General features: G+C 35.2%; 2 protein-coding genes across 28 annotated transcripts in view; one reads left to right on the top strand and one right to left on the bottom strand.

Annotated features, from left to right (window-relative positions):
* Window positions 1-7,561, bottom strand: part of LOC113235632 (perilipin-4) — a 20,111-nt gene extending 12,550 nt beyond the window's left edge. For all 27 annotated transcript variants that reach the window (XM_026471423.1, XM_026471419.1, XM_026471422.1 and 24 more), the window contains exon 1: window positions 7,337-7,561. In XM_026471423.1, the coding sequence (XP_026327208.1) occupies window positions 7,337-7,355 (19 nt within the window). In that variant the 5' untranslated portion in view covers window positions 7,356-7,561. The remainder of the gene's footprint in view (window positions 1-7,336) is intronic.
* Window positions 7,562-8,161: 600 nt separating this feature from the next.
* The window catches only part of LOC113235657 (reticulocyte-binding protein 2 homolog a), a 14,221-nt gene continuing 990 nt past the window's right edge, over window positions 8,162-21,392 (top strand). Inside the window, exons 1-15 of the mRNA XM_026471485.1 lie at window positions 8,162-8,296; window positions 8,574-8,682; window positions 8,942-11,120; window positions 11,210-11,299; window positions 11,442-11,571; window positions 12,632-12,739; window positions 12,851-13,009; window positions 13,117-13,161; window positions 14,540-14,745; window positions 15,718-15,854; window positions 18,746-18,834; window positions 19,402-19,613; window positions 20,067-20,179; window positions 20,695-20,753; window positions 21,026-21,168. Coding sequence (XP_026327270.1) covers window positions 8,162-8,296; window positions 8,574-8,682; window positions 8,942-11,120; window positions 11,210-11,299; window positions 11,442-11,571; window positions 12,632-12,739; window positions 12,851-13,009; window positions 13,117-13,161; window positions 14,540-14,745; window positions 15,718-15,854; window positions 18,746-18,834; window positions 19,402-19,613; window positions 20,067-20,179; window positions 20,695-20,753; window positions 21,026-21,168 — 3,914 coding nt within the window. The remainder of the gene's footprint in view (window positions 8,297-8,573; window positions 8,683-8,941; window positions 11,121-11,209; window positions 11,300-11,441; window positions 11,572-12,631; window positions 12,740-12,850; window positions 13,010-13,116; window positions 13,162-14,539; window positions 14,746-15,717; window positions 15,855-18,745; window positions 18,835-19,401; window positions 19,614-20,066; window positions 20,180-20,694; window positions 20,754-21,025; window positions 21,169-21,392) is intronic.

Here is a 21,392-nt window from a genome sequence, read left to right as displayed (position 1 = left end):
AATATAAGCAACATTAATTATAATACCTGCACATGCATTTGCAATAATACAATCGAAGTTGCATTTAGTATCGTTGCCGGTGCAAGTGAAGTGTAGATTCAGTGTTCGATAGGTCAATCGAACAAATGAATTGTGTCGCTCGTGCATTGGTCGCGATAATTTGGGGCCGAGAATAGCGTGGCGCGGCAGTCGGTCAAATGATCCGGGATCATTGCACGAGTGTTGTTCGCCCGTTTCGCAACCAACGCTGATTGATGCCCTAAATAGCTCTCCAGCCTGGGGCACTTGAAAATATACTCGAAACAGACACTCCACCTCCAAAGTCTTTGTTCAAAATTTGTAGTTAAAGGCATGACTTAGGCTAAGGGGGTAGTTTTTAGGTTAGTTTTCTCTGCTTAATTTCGGTAGCAATTTTCAAACGACTTCAAAAAAGAAGGAGGTTCGCAATTCGACTGTATTCTTTTGTGTATGTTACACGATTTGTGAACCGATTTAGATGCTTCTTTTTTTGTTGGAAAGAGGTAATACCTCGGTAATGGTCCCATTTAAACGTCAATAAAATATCTATATATCGTGAATAAATAAAATATCGCGCACTTGGCTTTAATAGATTTCAATAAATCTTGGCAAATAGGTGCAATTTAAAAAAAAGTCGATAAGCAATTTTTTCAGGTCGGTTCTTTTAATAAAAAAGTTAGAATTATTGTTATTCAAATATTCTAGGATATCGTCATGAAATATTATTTAATATATATCGAGATATTCGGATACTTAAATAATAAAAACTACCACCAAAATTAGGTAGAAAATATTAACCTAAAAATTACCCACTTATAAAACGAACTTAGACTTCGACAAGCCAAAATGACGAATTAAGCAAGTTTTTTGTATTTACAAAACGAATTTAAATTTACTTTCTGGCTGAAACTTAGGCAAAGTTCGTTTTGTAAATACGAAAAACTTGTTTAGCTCTCCGTTTTTCGCTTAGTCAAGGACGTTTTATAAGTCTCAGCCATAGTGTTATATCACCATCATCATCAAACCATTAATACGTCCCATTGCTGCGTACGGGTCTCATCTCAGGTGTGGGTTTAGGCCATAGTCTGCCATACTGGCCCGACGCGGGTTGAGGACTTCACACGTTATCCTTAGTGTTATATAGCTGAATTATTTTTCTCAATTATACAATAACACAGTTGATATAAGTTAGCACTCTAAATAAACAAAGCTCGTCAACATAAAGTAAACTTCCACATAGTTACATTTCACGAGCAATAACTTGTAAATGTCGTAAGTAATAAATTAAATAACTTGCTGCATTTAGGTCAAACATTCTGATCTCATACAATAAAGTCTAAGATCGTGTCACGCCAGATATTTAACATTCGTACTTGTATTCTCATTCATATCGCAAAGCTAATAAAATTCCGCACGCGTATTCGAGTATATTAGCCGATGACTAGTCTAGGTCTTGGCCCCGAGCGTCCAGGTATTGATTTGGGTACGCCAGACGTCTTTATGACTCTGCAGAGCCGTTGGCGTCTGCGATGAACCAGGTTAGATGAGGACAATGTACTTAGCTCAACAATAATTCGTTTCAAAAATTGCATTACATTTTGTACATGCGTAAATTGCAACGTTCGTCGATCAAAGATAACTAAATTATGAACAAATATAAAATAATAAAAATGTATGTATTTATTTCTCAAATAGAACAAATACTATTTTTTAAAACAATATTAGATGATATTCTCCTATTAATGAAATTTATGCTTGTGTTGCGGAAGCCTCGAAACTTCCATAAGTTCCAACTAACCCACCGAATTGTTATAAGTATCTACTCAGTGGTTATAAGGACTATAATAGTTATTATGTAAGAATGATAATTATTATCTTTTGGTTCGACTTAAGGGCCCATCGTGGCGTGGTTGTGTTTGTGTGGGTGTCATAAATTGCAGATTCTTTGCAGACTACTTTGTAGCCAATTGAGAAAAGATCCGGTCCCGCAGTGTGATTATGATGACATCACCACCCTGCGCACCACCTGTGATGTCATGAGCTGAATGCCATTACGGACAACTCACTGCTTAACAACTATTTAAAATTGTGAGTGAAAAAAAAAGTGAGAATTCATACAATGCAGCGCGTACCTTATTATCATTCTTGTATAATATTATTGTGCTTTGCATACATTCTTCTCGCAATGTAACATTTTCCCATGGATGTCCATGGGAAAATGTTAAACAATTTTAACAATCAAAGTTTTCCTACCACCCAATATCTAAATGAGTTATAACAAAGAATAAACGAACAACCGAAAGATAGTTTCCAAACATTGCCTTACTCTTCGTGTTCTAAAAATAGCAGACATTCCTTGTTCTAAAATTCCAACCGAGTGTCGATTAGCCAGAATACTCCTCAAGAATTTGTGTTGTATACATGATATAGTCAGCCGTACACACTGATTATATCATTTACATGTTATAATAATGCTCGTCCTTTTCGAGCTTTGATAGTGCAATGGAGTTGAAAGAGGCGAGCGTCGTCGCTACACTGGTGCACGATGTCAGGCCTCGACACCAGTCGACCTTGGTGATGTCATCGCGAGAACGGACAGATTTGTTTTCGTACGGCTGATACCGTGGTTTTTATTGTTTGTTGCTGTATTAGTGCCATAAACAAAGGTATGCATACATTCAACGATGATATCTTTGATAATACTGGCAAGCGACCTTGAAACGTTAATGAATTATCCGTCAGTTTATTGTAAAAAGATCATGACTATTAGAGTGATTTTCAGGTTAATTTTCTCTACCTAATTTCGGTGGAATTTTTTTGTAATTTAAATATTCTAGAATATTATCACGAAGTATTGCTTAATGTTCGAGTATGGTGTTGAAATATTATTTAATATTGCAGGACCTACTCAAATTTTAAATTTTAAAAAATTGCCACCGATATTAAGTGTAATTAATTATCCTTTAAATTTTTATATTAAATTAATAAACCGTGTTCATGGGACCTGCAAAGGGCCCGAAACGTCGGTTTGTTTGAAAAAACAAATATACGCGATTTAAATCCGGAAAAATAGTTTCATTTTCTATGTGTAACAATCGCAAAAACCTAAGAACTCGATAAATAGTAATTCCTGAGATTGTGATACCACAACTCAATATTTACCTTCATTTTAAAATATTGGTAGGATAACTTTGATAAGGCCAATCGTATATAGTTTTATATTTACCTTCCATTCTTTGAAAGTGCTCTAATGCTTAGTGTATTTTAAAGCTAAACAGAATTATTAAATAATATCAATTTTACAAAACAACAGTTACAGCACTTCACCGATATGATGCTTGATTTACTTTGCCTATCCTTTATATTTGACATCCGTATATATAGTTTCAGCTGTTGTATGACTTCCTAAATGAGGACAGCGAGCACTTTATTCGTCCACGATCAATAAACATGGCACTGCTAAGTGACTTGTTTTGTTGCAAATTTATGGCACTACGAATTAGGTAGTATAAGGCATAAGTATCGTGGCGTAACAATTTTACAGCATTACATCTATTATACAGTTTCCTTTTACATATAACTAGTGTTGGGCTATGGAAATGCTTCCATTTTGAAAAATTAATATTTTTCCTATATTTTCCATATTTGACAATTTAAAGATTTTTTTACCTATGATTTTTTTCTTTCGCTGTTGTTCAATCATTTCAAATCTTGTATTACTCTTAACTTGGTTTTAGCTATACAATTTAATTAATTCACGCTAAATAAAACTTCAACAGATATATCTACACGTAGAATATAATATGTATCTTCGAATTATACTTGTTGCAGACATTTTTCCGGAAAAGTTTCTGCTATTTGAAATTTTTCGGAAAATTACCCAACAGTACACGTGTAATGTGAATTCTCTTGAACTATTTGTTTAGTTCACGTGCCTCAATTACTACATAATTTGTTGTCCTTTCTCTCTCTATCTCTCTCTCCTATTATCCTCTCTATATCCTATTCTTAGTAATATTTTTTTAATCCATTGTACTGTCTTATCGATGCGTCAACATTATACTCTTACAAATGCTGCTACTGATTAGTCAATAGTATTTTTATTTAGTAAGTAATAATTTAAATGTATTATTGATTTATTTTATTATCACGATATTTTAACGCAGTGATATTCATATATTTTTTGTGAAATAACTCAACTAGTTTGTGGCTGAGTGAGAAGGTTCATAAATCTCTCACGAGGTGTCGCTGGCGTTGACAGATCAAAAAATTCTATACAAAAGATAGGTCTACATCAAAGTCTACAACAGACACACAAAAGAATTTTGTCGACCAGTAAGGTTAGCACGATAGGGCGCGACTAGTGCGAGAACGACTTAGGGTCGTATTCCAGAACTCTACTCAATACTCAAGTCAGGACTTGAGTATTGCAGTGAGCACTGAAAATCATACTCAAATCCTTGCCATTAGGGTCGTATTTCCAGTGCTTCAAATCATACTCAAGTCTGCTCAAATCCTGGCTTGAGCATTGAGTAGAGTTCTGGAATACGACCCTCAAAGCCCGAGATACTGCTATTCTGGCATATCTCGCGCTTTATGTCGCTCTCGCTCAAGTAGCGCCTTAACGTGCTAGCCCTACTGCTGACTCGATTCGTATCTCAGTTGATAGTTCGACGCTACGGTACTTCGTGGTTGCAGGTTCGAGTCCTGACAGGGCGAACGAAGTTTTCTTTATGTTCGGCCTTTGTATTAATTATAATAATTTAAGTGGTTATAACCACTCGGATGTAACAGTACACCCTTTGTACCTGGTTTATATTTGTAGATTAGCTGTATAGCATAGTAAGAGTGAATCATAAATTCCATAATAACGAATCCATCGGCCTCGACCTCCACTTTCAGTTCACGTGCACTCGGCGTGTGACGCCTACGTTGTTATATTGATGGAGTTCAAATGTTGGCCACCGCTTGCCCTTTAGATTTCATGACACCACATGTTGCGAATAACATCTAAACACGCACAGAATTAATAGTATCAAATGTTTAAAATACTTATTATATCAATATTCCTGTACGTAAATACGTACACAATAAATAAAAGCTTTGGGACAGGATAAAAGTTGGTATTACTATGTTATCGGTAAAACTACGATCGATACGCATTGTTATTATATAAAAAACTTTGTATACATAATACATATGTATCTCGATTTTGTTCTTCCGCATCGATCGAACACTGCTGACGCAGCAGTAGAATTTTGGATGCTGCGTAGTTAAGATTCTTATTTACGTGGATTTAGAACCGCTGTAATGTTATCATGTTGTAAACTTACGTGGTTAACAATTTTAGCCTCGACTTTGTAATTGATTTGTTTTGTTTGGCAGTTCAAAGATAAGCGTTTATTAATATAACAGGTATTTACGTACTGTTGACTTAGCCTTTGTTTTAGGTAATTTCCCATGGCATTGGTAACATGTTTTACGTGTTCGTGAGCAATAATTTCAAATTTCCCTTTTATTAACTATAATAAGTTTCGTTCCACGAAGTTATTCCATTTCAATCTGTGTCAATCCATTTTTGTAGCGGTTCTAAAGCGGTTTTAAAGTTCTTTCTTAATTCTCAAACGATCATTCATTTCAACTTAGGAGAGATATCTCACCTCTTTTTCCAATTATATTCATTTGAATAATATCTTACAATCGTATTTGAAACAAGGTAAATAATTATAAGTAATAATACAAAGATCGAACACTATGAAAAATTCCTTCAATCCGGTAGGATTCGAACCAGCGCTTTCGGATGTTCTCCCAACTGAGCTACGGAACAAACCAGCACCAGAATTTATGTGTTTGTTGCAGATATTTTTTTTTAGTTTTTAACGACATTTCGAATCGAATTGAAGGTTTTTTTTGTTTTCGATCTTTGTATTAATAATTATAACGTCTAGTGGAGTAACTGCACAAAAAATAATTTAATATCATGGTAGTAAAATATCGTGATATTCAATAAACTTAACTTACATATTATAATATAGACTTTTATGCGAAACTAATTGAAACAAACTTTAGGTATACGCTATCTAATGTTCACATAAATAATTACATTCCAAAATTAAATTAAAACACGTTTCAAATTCCTAATTCAAATACCTACCAATATTATGTCATATTATTTTTCTTATTCCGAGTTATTGGAATAACATTAATAGTTATCATCTAGTTAACCTTAATAACACAAAATGATAAACTAGTGATGATACTATTAGAAATTAATGTAGGACTGCAGAAATAATATGTTAACACAACGCTACGAATGATGTATTGAACTAATTTAAACAGAAGGTGATATTTGCGAAAAATGACGCTAATGAATTACGTGATAATCATAATTAGATGCCATTGCTCTATTTTTGGACTAACTACGAAAACTAACCTGCCAACGTGATTTTGATAAACTACATTAAATCAGCAGTGTTAAAATATTTACTAACTACAATTTTTCGTCAAACACTTGGTATCATAAAAAATTGTATTTCATATAATCATCAATCCTTTGTATGGGTCTGCTCGGCGCGGGTTTCCTTTTAGGAGAAAGTTTGGGTGCTTCCATGGTACTTAACACGCTTACCAATGGTTGTGAACCTTCTTCGACTTGCAGGCTTAATCGCGATATTTTCCTTCATCTCACATAAGTAATAAGTTATAGGTACGTGCCGCGCACAAAAGGATTCGAAGTTATTATACCGTTCTTCCACCTGGGTTACCACCGCTCTTTGTTTATTTTTATGTGTTTCACAACTACTCTACATTGTGAGTGTACTCTACTTGACAAAACTTAAATAATTAGAAAAAGGTTTACATTAGTTATAATTATCATTTCTCACTTTATTTTGTTGTAATTATGAGAAAACCCGCGGAGAAAATATTTTCTGGTCGCTTATGGGTTATATACGTTTTAGACGTATGATACACAAATATTTTGTAAGATACAAAGCACGACAGTATTCGGGCGGTCATGGACTTGACTGGGACGCTATCGTGCACTAAAAACGTGCATAATAGGATTATACTTCGTTTATCTTCCCGGTGGTAAATGGAAAATATAATTTATTATATTATTTTATATTATTTTTTAGTTTAGGCATTTATTTTATGGGAATTTTTAATTTTGTTGTAAGGAGTTTGAAATTTAATTCATAGGTCAAAAAGTTATACTAAAATATTAAGTACGTAAACAAAAACGAACTTTCTTTAGTTATTTTTTATAACAATAGTTAGCATTTTAGAATAATAATAATACATAATTAATTAAGCTCACCTGCGATTCCACTGAACATTTTGATGATTTAAAATTGAAATTCGCACAAATCACAACTCGTAATAATTCACAACTTGCACGTACATACACGAATTTTTAGAACTCGTGGTGGCGCCCCTTTCAGGCGAAATGTGATCCAAAATATCTTCAAGGTTTCGCTAGAGATCGACCGTCACCACACAAAGTGCTAAGAACACTTCATGTGCCCGTTCCGACACACGAACCGGCTATATTTTTATCGATGACGTCAATATGTAATTGCGTTATGTTATTGCTATCCTTGATATATTTTATTTACTTTTGAAACATTTGAATGTCACAATCAAATGTTTCAAATATTTTGTATACATTTAGAATACATGTGAGCATTTAAACTTCTATTTACCTTTTAATTTTGAAAGGTTTTATAAAACAAATAAAAATATTTTTTTAAATTCAGTATGAGAACCTAAACTTTTTTCTACTACATGATAGTAAATTTAATTACTGGTAACCCAAAGAAGTCAAGATAAGGTTGGATATCTTACTTCCGGTTGATTCAAATTATTACTTATTAAATTCATAAAACAACAGTTTTGTTTTTTTATTTAAGTTTAATTAATTAAATATAATTATTTATTTTGTTTATTAAAAACTGAAAAGTATTGCTCTTCGATTCATATCATTATTCTAATTAGTTCTGATTTGTTATATATCTCGTTGCCTGGCAACGTATTTATGACAACAAACAGAAAAGTGCAGAAAGAAACAGTTGAATTGTAAGCGTGATAATGTTAGTCATTTTTGCAGCTGTTTTTCCAAAAAGTGTGCTGGTATGAGTGTGAAATGTCGAAAGATAATACTAATTTGCGACTACTAGGCTCGCCCGTAAATCTATCGTACAGAAGTAAGAAAAAAGAGGAAAAGAAGAATATTCGCAACAGGCCCCGGTCGGCATTGCAAAATTCATATTTTACGCCGGTAATTTATTCTGTTTGCGTTTCCAAGGGCTATAAAACCTTTCAGTCCACAAAAGACACGCTATTTCATTTTTCAAAAAAAAAAAGGAAAAGGTTTTAACGTGTAAACTTTTTACGCATTGACGTTTTAAACAAATTTGAGCTATTTAAAAAGTGGAACGTTAAAAGCATAAATGAGATTTGTACATGATTTAGTAATCTAACAAAACTTATTCAAAGGCACAAAACCTATTATTATTAAATTAAGTTAGTGTATTGTTCTATACATTTGATTGTAGGATTATCAAGAGAGATTCCGAAGGCCATTCTCCGCCGACACGAAAGAACGAGGGTCTGCACCTCGCCCGTTTTTCAAAGCATACAGTGCTGAATTAATAAATCAGTATAGTAAGTACAAATACTTGATACTATAAGTCAAAACAAATAGGTCAAATAAATACACATATCGCTATATAGCATACCATGTAAGTGAAATAGTTTTTGGCAGTTTTGATTTAGTTTTCCTATGGTTTCTGTCATGATTTGAATTGTTTGATTCCCATGTCCGTTGATTTCTTTTTCGTCTGCAACTATACTAATTCAAATGTTTGTAGTAAATGTACAACATCTACAGGTCACTATCATTAATTTACTTATGTGATTCCAGGTTACCCTATTACTACAATAAAAGTAGTGGCACCCACAGCTGAACTGTTAGGCAACACTAAATCTGACAATGCCTCTGTGAAAAAGGATAAGGAAGTTTGTAGTAATGCTTCTGACTATGGCTCTGAAGATACTTTTATCAGTCTAGGTACTAAAATAAAGGCCAGGGCCCAATTAGGAGCTGGATTCAGAGCAAAGCCACAAAGGCAAAACAAAAACGCGTTAAAATACAGGAATATAGCTAAGAAAGGCAAACGATCTATGGATGATCCAGGTGAAGAGAAAAATAATGAATATGAAATGGAAATAAAAATTACTGAACGACCACAAAGCGTGTCTCCAACAAGAAATATACTAAGTGCAAGATGTCTATCGCCATCATTTAAAAAAGCTTATGAATCTTATTTCCTTCCACTTGATACTGAAAAGAAAATAATAGATGAAGGAGCACTCGCTGGTCGTGTGTCATTTGGTTCATCCAGCATACAGGCTGAAGTAGAACAAGCCATTGATACTTATTCCCGGCGTTTAACATCAACCAAACAACAATTGTCTTTAGTAGAAGAAGAATCCACTCAAGATGTTGATGCAACTTCACAGCATATGTCTAGTTTATCTCCAGAGATTTCTCTAGAAGGTCTGAAAAAAGATGATAATAATGATGGAGATTTAACAGGCAGAAACACTTACATTGTTGATAGAAAAGATGATTCTAATACACAGAATTTTGTGAATGAATCACGAACATATACTAGTTTCTATGATGATTTCTGTGCAACTTCCGGTAATAATCGCACAAGAAAGTTGTCTAGTACAGCAATACACACTGATACTTCTTCTAAAGACTCTGGTTACCCTGATAGTGGAGCTAATGATGATAAAGCTTATACACATAATTTCTCTTTACCAAACACTATGTCGAAAAAATCTAAATCGCATCCTAAAATTGAAGCTCAACCAAAAAGCTTGGACAATACTTCGAACATAAGTAGCAACCAAGATTATCACAAAACCTTTCCTGGAGACAGAAAAAGCCAATGGGTCGAACCTCTTAACCACAGTCGATTACTATACAAAGATTTCTTTTTACAAAAAGAAGGTCACATTGCTTTACCGCCGCGCAATTCTGCAGTAAATCTTCAAAATATTCCGAACGAAGTTAATGCTGAGACAAAAACTGAAGAAGTAAATGATAATGTTGATTATCCATCATATTTGCTGAACAGCACTACGAAAGCTTACACTTGTAAAGTAATTGAAGACTACAAAAAAGAACTAGAAGCAATAAACAATTTACATGAACTTACCCTTAAAGATATTAGAACTGACACTATATCTCCAACTCCATACAATATTGATAAAATGTTTGATGATCATTCTGGAACTTTTGAAGACAAAAGAGATTCCAGTGATTCACAGGCTAGTTCAGTAAAAAGTAAATCTGATAAAAACAAAAACACTTTAACCCCTGATAGGGATATCTCCAAAGTGTCAACTAAAGAACTTATACAAAACTATTTGAAGGTAAAAGAAGGAGATTTTTCCAAAGATTTTATACCAAGGAGTGTCAAAAAGTTTGACAAGGCAGTGAGTAGTGTTAATGGTAAGGTTGATTCTTGTAAACAAGATTGGAATAATAAGAATTTTAAATCGAATATTCCAGCTCCGAAACATGTAAATATTCGGAATCAAACACAAAAGAATTTGTTTACTATGCGAACTCCAGTAAGTGCTCGGCATGAAAATGTTGTACAAGGTGACAGAGATGTCGATTCTTGGATGTCACTTTCTGCTCCGTCGCCAAGAATTCTTGAATTAGACGATAATGATCATATGGAATTTGAAAAAACCGAACCTGCAAAATCCGAACTTGCAAAACTCGAAACTGCATTAGTTAAAGTCGAAACACCAAGCACTAGAAAAGGGCCCGAAGAACTACACAACGAAAAGTCTGGTCTGTCGAAGACGTTATCACCCTACTCCGCAAGCACGGCAAATGAAAATGACTCAAAACCCAAAGAACTAGACCCGAACTCCACTGTTCTTGATATTTATTCTATGTTGAAGGAAATAGAGAGTTTTGGTGAAAACCCTGTGACTTCGGTAACTAATTTAATTATGCCAGAGTCACCTGAAACGAAGAAAGAAAAAGAAACCAACTCTCCTAAAGATCATTTCATGTATGTGACTTCAACACTATTTTAGTTGTGATGATAAAATTTATCGTTTTTATTAGATTATTCTCGTTATTAAATGACATGTGTTGCAGGGAGATATTTGACTTTTTGGAGAAAGTTGAGCAGAGCGCGAATGATGCTTTATCGGTTGTTACGACGAACATCCCCCAAACTGTACCCAAGTAAGTTTATTTTGCAAGAATCTCTCTTGAATGAGAATAAATAGAAAATGTACGATTTGTGTAGTACCGTTTTAGACCAAATTCTAGTGATGGATGCAGAGTTGTGTACAGAAATCAATTTCATCATAAAACGTTTGTATAGATTGGAGCAACTGCTAAAGCTGCCACAGACAGAGCTGGCCCAGCGGTTGGTCACAGCGTCACTACAACTGGAAGAGCGATCTTGCTGCATTGCCTTATTGCAAGAGAGCCTTGCTAATCATAAAGAACAAGTAACTCCTATCTTATTATTTTTGTAACTTACAAAAATTTATAAAATAGAACATTTATAATGAGCTCAGTGTCTGTCGTAGTTGATATTCTCTGAAACTATTTGGTATAGAAATTTGGCACAAATACAGAAATTTGTGATCCCATCACAGGCTGTAGTATTGAAAGTTATGATTTTTTTTAAATCAGTTTTCGGTTGTAAAATACAAAATAAATGCAATGTCGTCCAATAAATGTCAAGTGACAGGTTGTAAATGCACTAGTTCAAAAGTATACAGGCCGACCCCGAAAAGTAAAGATTAGGGGATGATTCATGATCAATAGGAAAAATTTTCACCATGATCCTGCTGAAATAATGTTAATCTACTCTATACTATATCAAAATAAGGATAATGTGTATGTGCATAAAAAATCACTCCTAATGTATTGGTGGAATTTTTTTGGTTTGTATCATTATCGACGTATCTATGTACAAAATCGAAAGTAAGTTACCATACTTGTTTCTAAATATTTACTAATTTACGAGTAAGTACGTATATTGTTTCCACAAATCTACATACAATCGCATTAAGCTAGTCAGAAAAAAAATTGTCCGTGTTTTCGCTTCGGTAGTCCAAGCTAAGTCGAGATCCGAAATATAACAAAAAAAGTCTTAACTTTTTTTAAATACTTCTCTACTACTTCTGTAACTACACTTATTATTACCGAAGTCACTTTCTCATATTTTGTAATTCTAAAGTAAAGTGAAACGGACACTCGTGCGCGAATCTTTCAGCGCATTGAAGCAAACTAAAATGTGCCTTGAGTTTGTGCTATGAAAATGTGGTTCACTTTAGTCGTCGCGAGGGAGTACAATATCTGTTAGGAAAAAATATCAAATAATGTGTGCCTGTGAAATTTTTAAAAATCTGTTATCTTGCAATTTGAATATTGCTCTGCCCCGTTCCTTTTTTTGAAATAGACATTAGGAAATAAAAATGAATTGAGATTGGCTGGTTTCCATGAAAAACCGGTTTCTTCGTTTGATTCGTTTTTCAATTTGACTAATAAAAAAAATTTCAGATGATAAACAAAGTGAGCAATCTAGAGAAGCAGTCGCAACGCAATATTAACAAGATTAAACTCGAGTGCGAAGAAACAATAAAACGACACCAAAATTTCATTGACCAGGTAACACTAAATAGTCACCTAACGCGTATCAGATTACGTAACTATTGCTTACGATTTATCGACCACTTAACGGGACACCTTACCGTGAATAAACCTTGTTATTGATTTTAGCTAATAAACGACAAGAAAACGTTAAACCATCGAATAGAGCAGCTAGTGGACGAGCGTCGTACGCTAGAGGAGAGATGGAAGCGATCTGCACAGGCGCTCGAGGAGCGATACAAACTCGAGTTACGCAACCAGCACGACAAGATGGCCGCCGCACAACAGGTGATCGATAGTGGCTTAATAAGAGTAATTGGTTAAAACATTGAACACCAAGTTATTATAATTACTTATGTTGAGTGAACGTACTGTAATAAATCATTTTATTATAGGTTGCTAGACAACGTTGGGTGCGACAAAAAGCTGAGAAAATAAAGGTACTGTGTATTAGTTAGTGTAACCAATTAAACAATTTTGGTTCTGACTTTTGTCATTTTGGAATAAATTAATAAATAACGTACTCATTCATAGTCGCACTAGGAAACCCTTTGTCGCGGGTACTATGGACACATACATAGAACACCACAAATTACACCCAAACTCACGAGATAAATAATCGTAGGCCATACAAATATTTCTCCCGGAAATCGAACCCGGGATCTCTGCGTGGGAAACCAGCATGGTAACCTTTCGGCCATGGAGGCAGTTAAATGATAGTACCAAACAACCACACCAATTGTCTGTTCTCTTAGAGTAATGCAGCAACGGAATTCACTCTGAGCTACTACCCAGAATACCCAGGCCAATGTTATGTTAAGCCCAGTAGCAGAGCGGTCACAGAGGTCCTCTTTTAGGGAACTGCTTATTTCTACCAATTTATTTACCGTACGAACGCTGATGCCAAGCTCTACAACTGTCACCATCAAAGCCTTACGTATTTATTAGCCTGTGGTAAAAAATATCAAATATTTTAAAGTTACACTGTTTTTCATCATACTTGCTCGTAAATAGTACTATTGCATGGTGGGTAACTTGACTATAATGCTCCAAATAAAGGCCTTTTTGCTTCCCATTACAGCCATGGTCGGTAAGGATTTTTTAATTTGTACGGCGGACGCGCACCCGTTTCGGCGCAGACGTACGGGAAGAAGGCGGAGGCAGTTCGCTGGTCGCCTGATCCCCTAGAAAAGCCAGCGGGCTCTAGACAGGGACTCTTGAGCCTGCATTGCACGTACTCACTCGTCTGGGGGGCGGGTCGGAGGACAACCGACCCGCCCTTCTGTTGGCGCGGGAGCCCTGGCGCAAGCTAGGGCGGCCGGGCGACGTCGTGGTGAATGTTCACCGATCCCACTTCTGCCACTTCATTCAGCCACATACCACTTAAACACTGAATTATTTAGAATTTCTTATGATTGATATTAAATATTTTCTGTATAAAAATTTAGCATTTTTTTACGATCCATCATGGCTGTATGCGTCTTTGCTTTTTACAACATTTTAGTTCGAGTTGTATTATCTATGGAAGAATAGGTAGCTGGCCATCTGTTGATAAAAAAAAAACAAAAAGCCCGCCATTTGCAAAATCCATAATTGTTGTGTTGTGAACCATATTTAGTCTTACAAGAAATAAACATTGTATTTATTTCCTCGCAAACGTGATGAAAAACATTGTACGTATTGACGGTAAAAAAATACAAAACTCGAGTTATTAAAGCCCTCAGTCTTCGGCTTCGGGCTTCTGACAGGCTCTCGAGTCATTTCTTATTTATCGGCCTTAATACACGACGTACTATTAATAAGATGGTTTGATTTCAGGAGTTGACTGTAAAGGGATTAGAAGGTGAACTCCGCGAAATGGCTGAGCGACAGCATAAAGAAATTTCCGATTTGAAAATGTACCACGCGGAGTACATAGGGAAACTGCAAGCCAGACATATGGCGGAAATGGAAGAGCTGAGACGGACTCTCGAGGAGGAGAAGGAGAGTGCTCTTGCTAAAGAGAGACAGGTTGCTAGCTCCAGGTAACGGTTTTATACAATCTTAAAAATCTTAAGTAAATATCGAGTTCTTAGATTTTACACATGGGAAATGAAACTATTTTTCCGGAATTAAATCGCGTATATTTGTTTTTTCAAACAAACCAATGTTTCGGGCTCTTTACAGGTCCCATGGTGACGGTTGCCTGAGGTGGTACAGTCATCCGAAATGTTGGTTTGTTTGAAAAAACAAATATACGCGATTTAAATCGGGAAAAATAGTTTCATTTCCTGTCTTAAGTAAATTCAAGCAAATGGCCTCATGTGAAATAGTATCGCTAGAAAAATTATGGTAGTTTGCAATCTGTTGTTAATAGCAATCTTAGAACCAATTTGTTGTTAATAGCAATCTTAGAACTGAATTATGTGCGAATAAGTTCTTTTTTAAAACTCGGAAAGTTGTAGCAGAATTTTAGCAGCGCTGTAAAACACATCACCTTTGCTGAGCTACAAACCGTTTTATTTCCTACCACTACTGTCTGATATCAAACTTTATGTATAGTGTACACATACATGACAAAATACTTTCATGGTTTTCTCAAAGATAGCGGTACGGGTAAAAAGTTGAAAACTAAATACAAAGATGCTACAACAAGCACAATTCGTGAGGTCCGCTGGTTCGTTGCGTGGCTGGAACGCGGCCAGATCGAAGGAATTTTTTCTAAGTGTTCGATGTTTGTATTAATAATAATAACAAATTGGTGGAGTAATTTCACAAAAAATAATTGAATATTAAGCTGGTGAAACATTCAATAAAAATGTAAGGTACACATGGTTTATATCCAGCTTAAAATGTGTCGAGAGAAACGATTTTATTGAAAGAGATAAAACCTTGCAAGTTGTCAATGTATTTATTAAAATTAATTTTGTTTTGAATGTATGGCATTTTTGGCGCCCAACATGGGACTAAACAAAAGTTTCATACAAGTAATACTAGCAGTGTTACATTAATTGTAGATTAGAAAAGCAAATTTTGGAACTAGAGCTGACGTATCAAGAGCAACGCACTCGTCTGGTGGCAGAAATGCGAGCGGAGAACGACCGTCGGGCGGCTGAGCTTGTAGAGCGGGAACGGTCACAGAAAACAGAGTTCGGTGAGTTAGAGTTGAATGTCATTTATTTACTATAGTGCGCGCGGAACTAGCTGGCCGCGCCTTAGGTATGTGAGCGGTGGGACGGGGAGGCGGGGGCACTTGATGTCATTACTCAGAATACTCAGTTCGGCGCCGGACTTCGCGGCGGCAACACACGTTGACAGTTCTGGCTAGTTTAGACAAAACGCACAAGAGATTGCAATGTCAAGATGAGTCCGCCGATAAAAAGACAATCTAAGGAAATAATATTTAAAGTGCATACGTTTTTTAAAAAACGGAAAGCCGATGTCAATAGTTTAGAATATAAAACTGATGCGAATATTCATAAATTAGTGGCAGAAGCAACCGGGATATCAGAACGAAGTGTAAGGAGAGTGATTGCTCAAAGTAAAACATCCTTGCAAAATACAGGGGAAGCAAAATTTAGTTCTCCACGAAGGCCAAAAGAGATAAAAAAGAAAATACAAGTTGATGATTTTGATTTAGGAGTGATAAGAAGAAAAATAAATCAGTTTTATACGGTACAGAAAACAAATCCAAGTCTACGAAAACTAAATGCTGTGTTAAAAGAGGATAATATTTTAGATTGCGGATTAACTTATTTAAGAGAACTTTTGCACAAACTGGGATATTCATTTAAAAAATGTAAATCGAAGAGATCCCTTTTATTAGAGAGACCAAACATTGTTGAATGGCGAGTGAAATATTTGAGGGCCATAAGAAAATTCAGAGAAGACAAACGAAATATATTCTTTTTGGACGAAACTTACGTTAACCAAAGTCATAATGTCCAAAAATGTTGGCAATCTTCGTCGGAGCCTGGTGTTTATGCAGATATAGGCAAAGGAAGGCGTTTAATAATAGTTCACGCTGGTAGTCGGAACGGGTTAGTTGACGATGCTCTGCTAATTTTTAAATCAGATTCAAAAACAGGAGACTATCATGGAGACATGAACTCTACAAATTTTTACAACTGGGTTGATCGAAAGTTAATACCTAAACTTCCACCTAACTCAGTCATAGTTATGGACAATGCAGCTTACCACTGTGTGCAAGTTGAGAAGAAACCGACTATGTCCTGTATGAAAATTAATATGCAGAATTGGTTGCAAAATCATAACGTGCCCTTTTCTCCCACGATGGTCAAAGCTGAACTCTTGGGCTTGATTAATACGACCCAATCAGAAAAAATATACACGATTGATGAACTTCTGAAAGGTGCAGGTCATACTGTTCTAAGACTACCTCCATATCATCCAGATCTCAACCCAATCGAGCTTGTGTGGGCAAATATAAAAAATTGCCTGGCCAGAGATCACATTAATGCTACATTGGACGAGAAAATTACAATACTAACAAGACTATTTTCTGAATTTTCTGCCGAACAATGGCAAAAATGCGACGACCACGTACAAAAAAACGAACAAGAATACTGGAATCATGATATGAGATATGATACTGTGATGGACGAATTCATTATAAACTTACAAGATGATTCTGACTCAAGTTCAGACAATTCAGAATCAAGTGATTCAGAGGATAATATGTCAGAGTAATTTCATATCTATAAATACAAAGTCGTGTTAGTTACACTAATTAATTAATAATAATTTCATAAATGATTCAAATATGTCAGAAGAATTTCATTTAATTTGTTTTTGGTTTATTTTACTTTTAATTGCAATGTACGGACAACAGCAAGTCCATCAATACATAAATGTCAAATTTATCCAATCAATTTTATACTCTATTCCCTGGACTTTAAGTTGAAAATCAATTGAGGAAATCTGACAGTTTGTGGCGGCCTGATGTGCTGCCGACTGTACATTGCAATTAATTAGATAGGTATAATAATAAACTTGTAAAAGTTCAATTGGCTTTAATTTTTTCTTTTCAATAACTGAACAATTATTGTTCACGATATCTCGAGATTGGTCGTCACTGTCTAATCTCATGTGCGTTGCGAGCAGCAAGCAACCCGCCCCCTCACCCCTGTCCCTACCTAAGGCGCGGCCAGCTAGTTCCGCGCGCACTATACTCAATCGAGTTGCAACTACTAACATTTAAGTCTATTAATGTTTAATATATATCGGAAATGCTATTACTAAGTTAATGAATATTTTGAAGATGACTAAACAAAAACTAATATTGCTTCCCCTATGTAACTATTAACTTGCATTCAAATTGTATTAATAATTTTAATTATTAATAACATTTTAATTCTTGTATTCAAATTGTAGTATTAATTTTAATTTTAGCTTATAAGACTTATCATTAGTTACAATACCCTTACTGGGTGCATGTAACATTTTAAATGTAACGTGTCTACCAATGCAAATTAATAAATAAATAAATGTAATAGTAGAGTAGACGCTCTTTGCTCAGCTTTGCCAGTATATAAATTGGTTAATTCAGTGTGGAATGCTAGTGGATTGTGGATCAAGCCGATTTTATCATTGGAAGAAATCGCACTTATAAAGTTGTTTATGTGCCATTAACACAATACAACGTCTTAAAATGTTTTTATGTGCAGGAACTATAATGAAGTTAGCACTGAGGTAGATATGTATATTCCTACTATCTTTGCATTTATAACGTCTCTGAAGTGTCATAGCTAGGGTGAAGATTCACTTATTTTTTTAAAGTTTTTAATGTAAGGTTCTTTTTCAAAGTTTTCATTTTTCCAAATTTTAATTTAAATGGGATATTTAACAAAATTTATTTTACTTCAATGCTGTGCACAAATATCATCGGTTCCAAGCTAGAGAGTATTCTGGTGTTAAATTATTTTGAAATATCGTATGTTGTACATAGTTTGTGAACAGTTATTGTTTTTAAGTAAATAAATATATTACAACTTGATTTATCGATAAAACATATCAAATTTTCAGATGTTTGGAAAGAAGAACAAGAAAAGATATTACAACAAAGAATAGCAGAGATGGAACAGGAGCTTGCCAAAGAGAAGAGCAAAGTTGATGTAAGTGCTCAAGTTTTGTAAAATGTACAATAGGAAGTAAACTAGCAGAGACAATTTTTTTAATGCCATTGCGCCATCTGTGAGAAATGTAATTATGTTGTATTGCCACTTTTCCAAAATTCAGCAACTGTATTTTCGTTTAAACAAAGTGCTTGTTGGGGGCTGCTGAAAAGTAATCTTCCTAAGTATGAAATAAAAACGACCATGGTTACTTTTGTGTAATATGCTCCCTGCAAGGGGAATGCACTTATTATATTTGTTAGAAAGGGACACAGGTATTTTTTTTTTGCTTTTTTTCCTAATGTTATTCATGCAAAGCGAAAGCGTTTTAAAAGAGTGTCGCTATTTAAAAAAAAGGAATTAACAGCGATTAATTCACGATAGTGGCCAGTATTCTTTTAAATTGGAAATAGTGAAAAGAGATTACTTTTCAACCGCCTCTGAATCCTTTACTTCGTAAATGCCAAACTTGTAATTTAAGTAGTAAGTTTAGTCATGTTAAGTAGTATGTTTAGTCATGTTTTGTGCTACTCAACCTGTATTGTGTATGTATAATAAATTTTTCAGGAACTAATGGAACAAAAACAAAAAGATCTCGAGCAGAAATTCGAACAATACAAGAAAGACTTCGAAGCGGAGCAGCAGCTGATAATGAAGAAGAAAGTGGCGGAGATAACCACGCAGCACAAATTGGAACGGGACAAGGAGATCGAGAAGGCCATCGAAAGCATGGAAGCCGAAGCGCAGGCGGGGAGGAAAGAGCTACAGGAAGCCTTGAAGTGAGTCTACTAGGCATAATATTCTACGGTCATAATAATAATACTTCATGTATTATTATAAATAAATAATTATGTATGTATTTCATTCGAGACCGAAAGAAGTACCTGTTGTAGGTGAGTGCAAAATTAAACACAATTATCATGCGTTTGATGGATCATGTGGTAGATGGATCATATTTTGATAGTGTGTTTTTTATAAAATGTGTAAGTGCGCATTTGACCTCCATCTCACCTGGTGAAAGGTGACGATGAGGTCGACGATGGAGCGTACACACCTAAATAATGCGTATTCACTCTCGCATTGAAAAGGCCCAAGTTAAAGCATTCAGGGAATAAAGCAGGTAGCGAATTACATTCCATAGTCGTTCGCCGTATAAATGTGGAATTTGTGGATGTCTATATGTGCGTCCATGTCTGTGTGTGTTATCATTATCAAAAAGTTACCTATTTCAGGCGAAACAAAGAGCAATACGAGGCAGAGCTTAAAGAGCTGGCCGAAACCGAGCAAGCCACCCTACGACGCTATCAAGAAGCACAGGCCCGAATTAGGCAGACTGAAGACCGATGTAAGCTGTGTTTTATTATCTACGTACTCGTCATAACGAAAAATGGACCACTCGTTATATTTGTTTTTTCAAACAAACCGACGTTTCGAGCCCTTTACAGGTCCCATGGTCACGGTTGACTGAGGTGGTACAGTCTTCAACCAGTTATGTCTAATATTAATGCAAACCACCCTATTTTTTCACTATAGTTACAATAGTTATTTATTAAATACCTTATTTTTAATTTTACAAAGAAAACATTCCAATTTACGCTACATTAAGTTTTACAAATTATTTATTGAATGAATTTTTATTAAGTTCAATTTATTATTAATTATTAATAGAAATTAGAATAAACTTAAACAAGGGCCCGAAACGTCGGTTTGTTTGAAAAAACAAATATACGCGATTTATTAAATCCGGAAAAATAGTTTCATTTCCTATAAATTATGTCTTTAGTGTATGACTGGTTGGCTGTCCTAAGTAAATAAATACTTATTAGATAGATAAATACTACATTCAAATTTAATGTCTAGGTGCTGAAATGGAAGTAATGCTAACTCAACTTGAAACGCGGAATAAAGTTTTGACGGAGGTAAACCCACACGTTTTGTTAATATATATGTATATAATAATAATGATTTTGTTGTGAAATTACTCCACTAGTTTGTTATAATCATTAATGGAACTTTTATAAATTTATTGCTCCATACAAAATGTTCATAATTCAACAATTTATTGCTGATTTTTATAGTAAGTTTGCCATATGATAACAAATAAGTTGTCTACGGCATAATATTAAGTGGACTACATAGACGGTGACAAGATAACAGAATAGTCTGATCGGTGTTTTTGGTTGGTTGTTAGAAAAATATTCAACTGGAAAAGCAAGCTGAAGAAACACGAACGCGATGCGACGAGGCCTGGAAGCACAAGATTGACGATCTGAAGAGCGAGATGGAGGAGCTGAAGAAGACACATGAGGAACAGATGCATCAACTTTATGCCAAGTTAGTACACGTGTAACGTTTTGGTCAACGAAGAATATTTCATAAGAAAAGGGTTAATACCGTTTGGCTCGCCACTGAACGCACACATACACGCACATGCGCACGCGCGTAAACACGCGCATACGCACACACACGGACACGCACTGCGCACACACATGCGCGCACTCGCCACACACACACGCACGCACGCACGCACGCACGCACGCACGCACGCACGCACGCAC

The sequence above is a fragment of the Hyposmocoma kahamanoa genome, unplaced genomic scaffold (assembly GCF_003589595.1).
Source record: "Hyposmocoma kahamanoa isolate Upper Pololo Valley unplaced genomic scaffold, ASM358959v1 88, whole genome shotgun sequence".
Taxonomy (NCBI): domain Eukaryota; kingdom Metazoa; phylum Arthropoda; class Insecta; order Lepidoptera; family Cosmopterigidae; genus Hyposmocoma; species Hyposmocoma kahamanoa.
The sequence above is the reverse complement of the archived record's forward strand: the minus strand, read 5'-3'. Positions and strand labels throughout refer to the sequence as shown.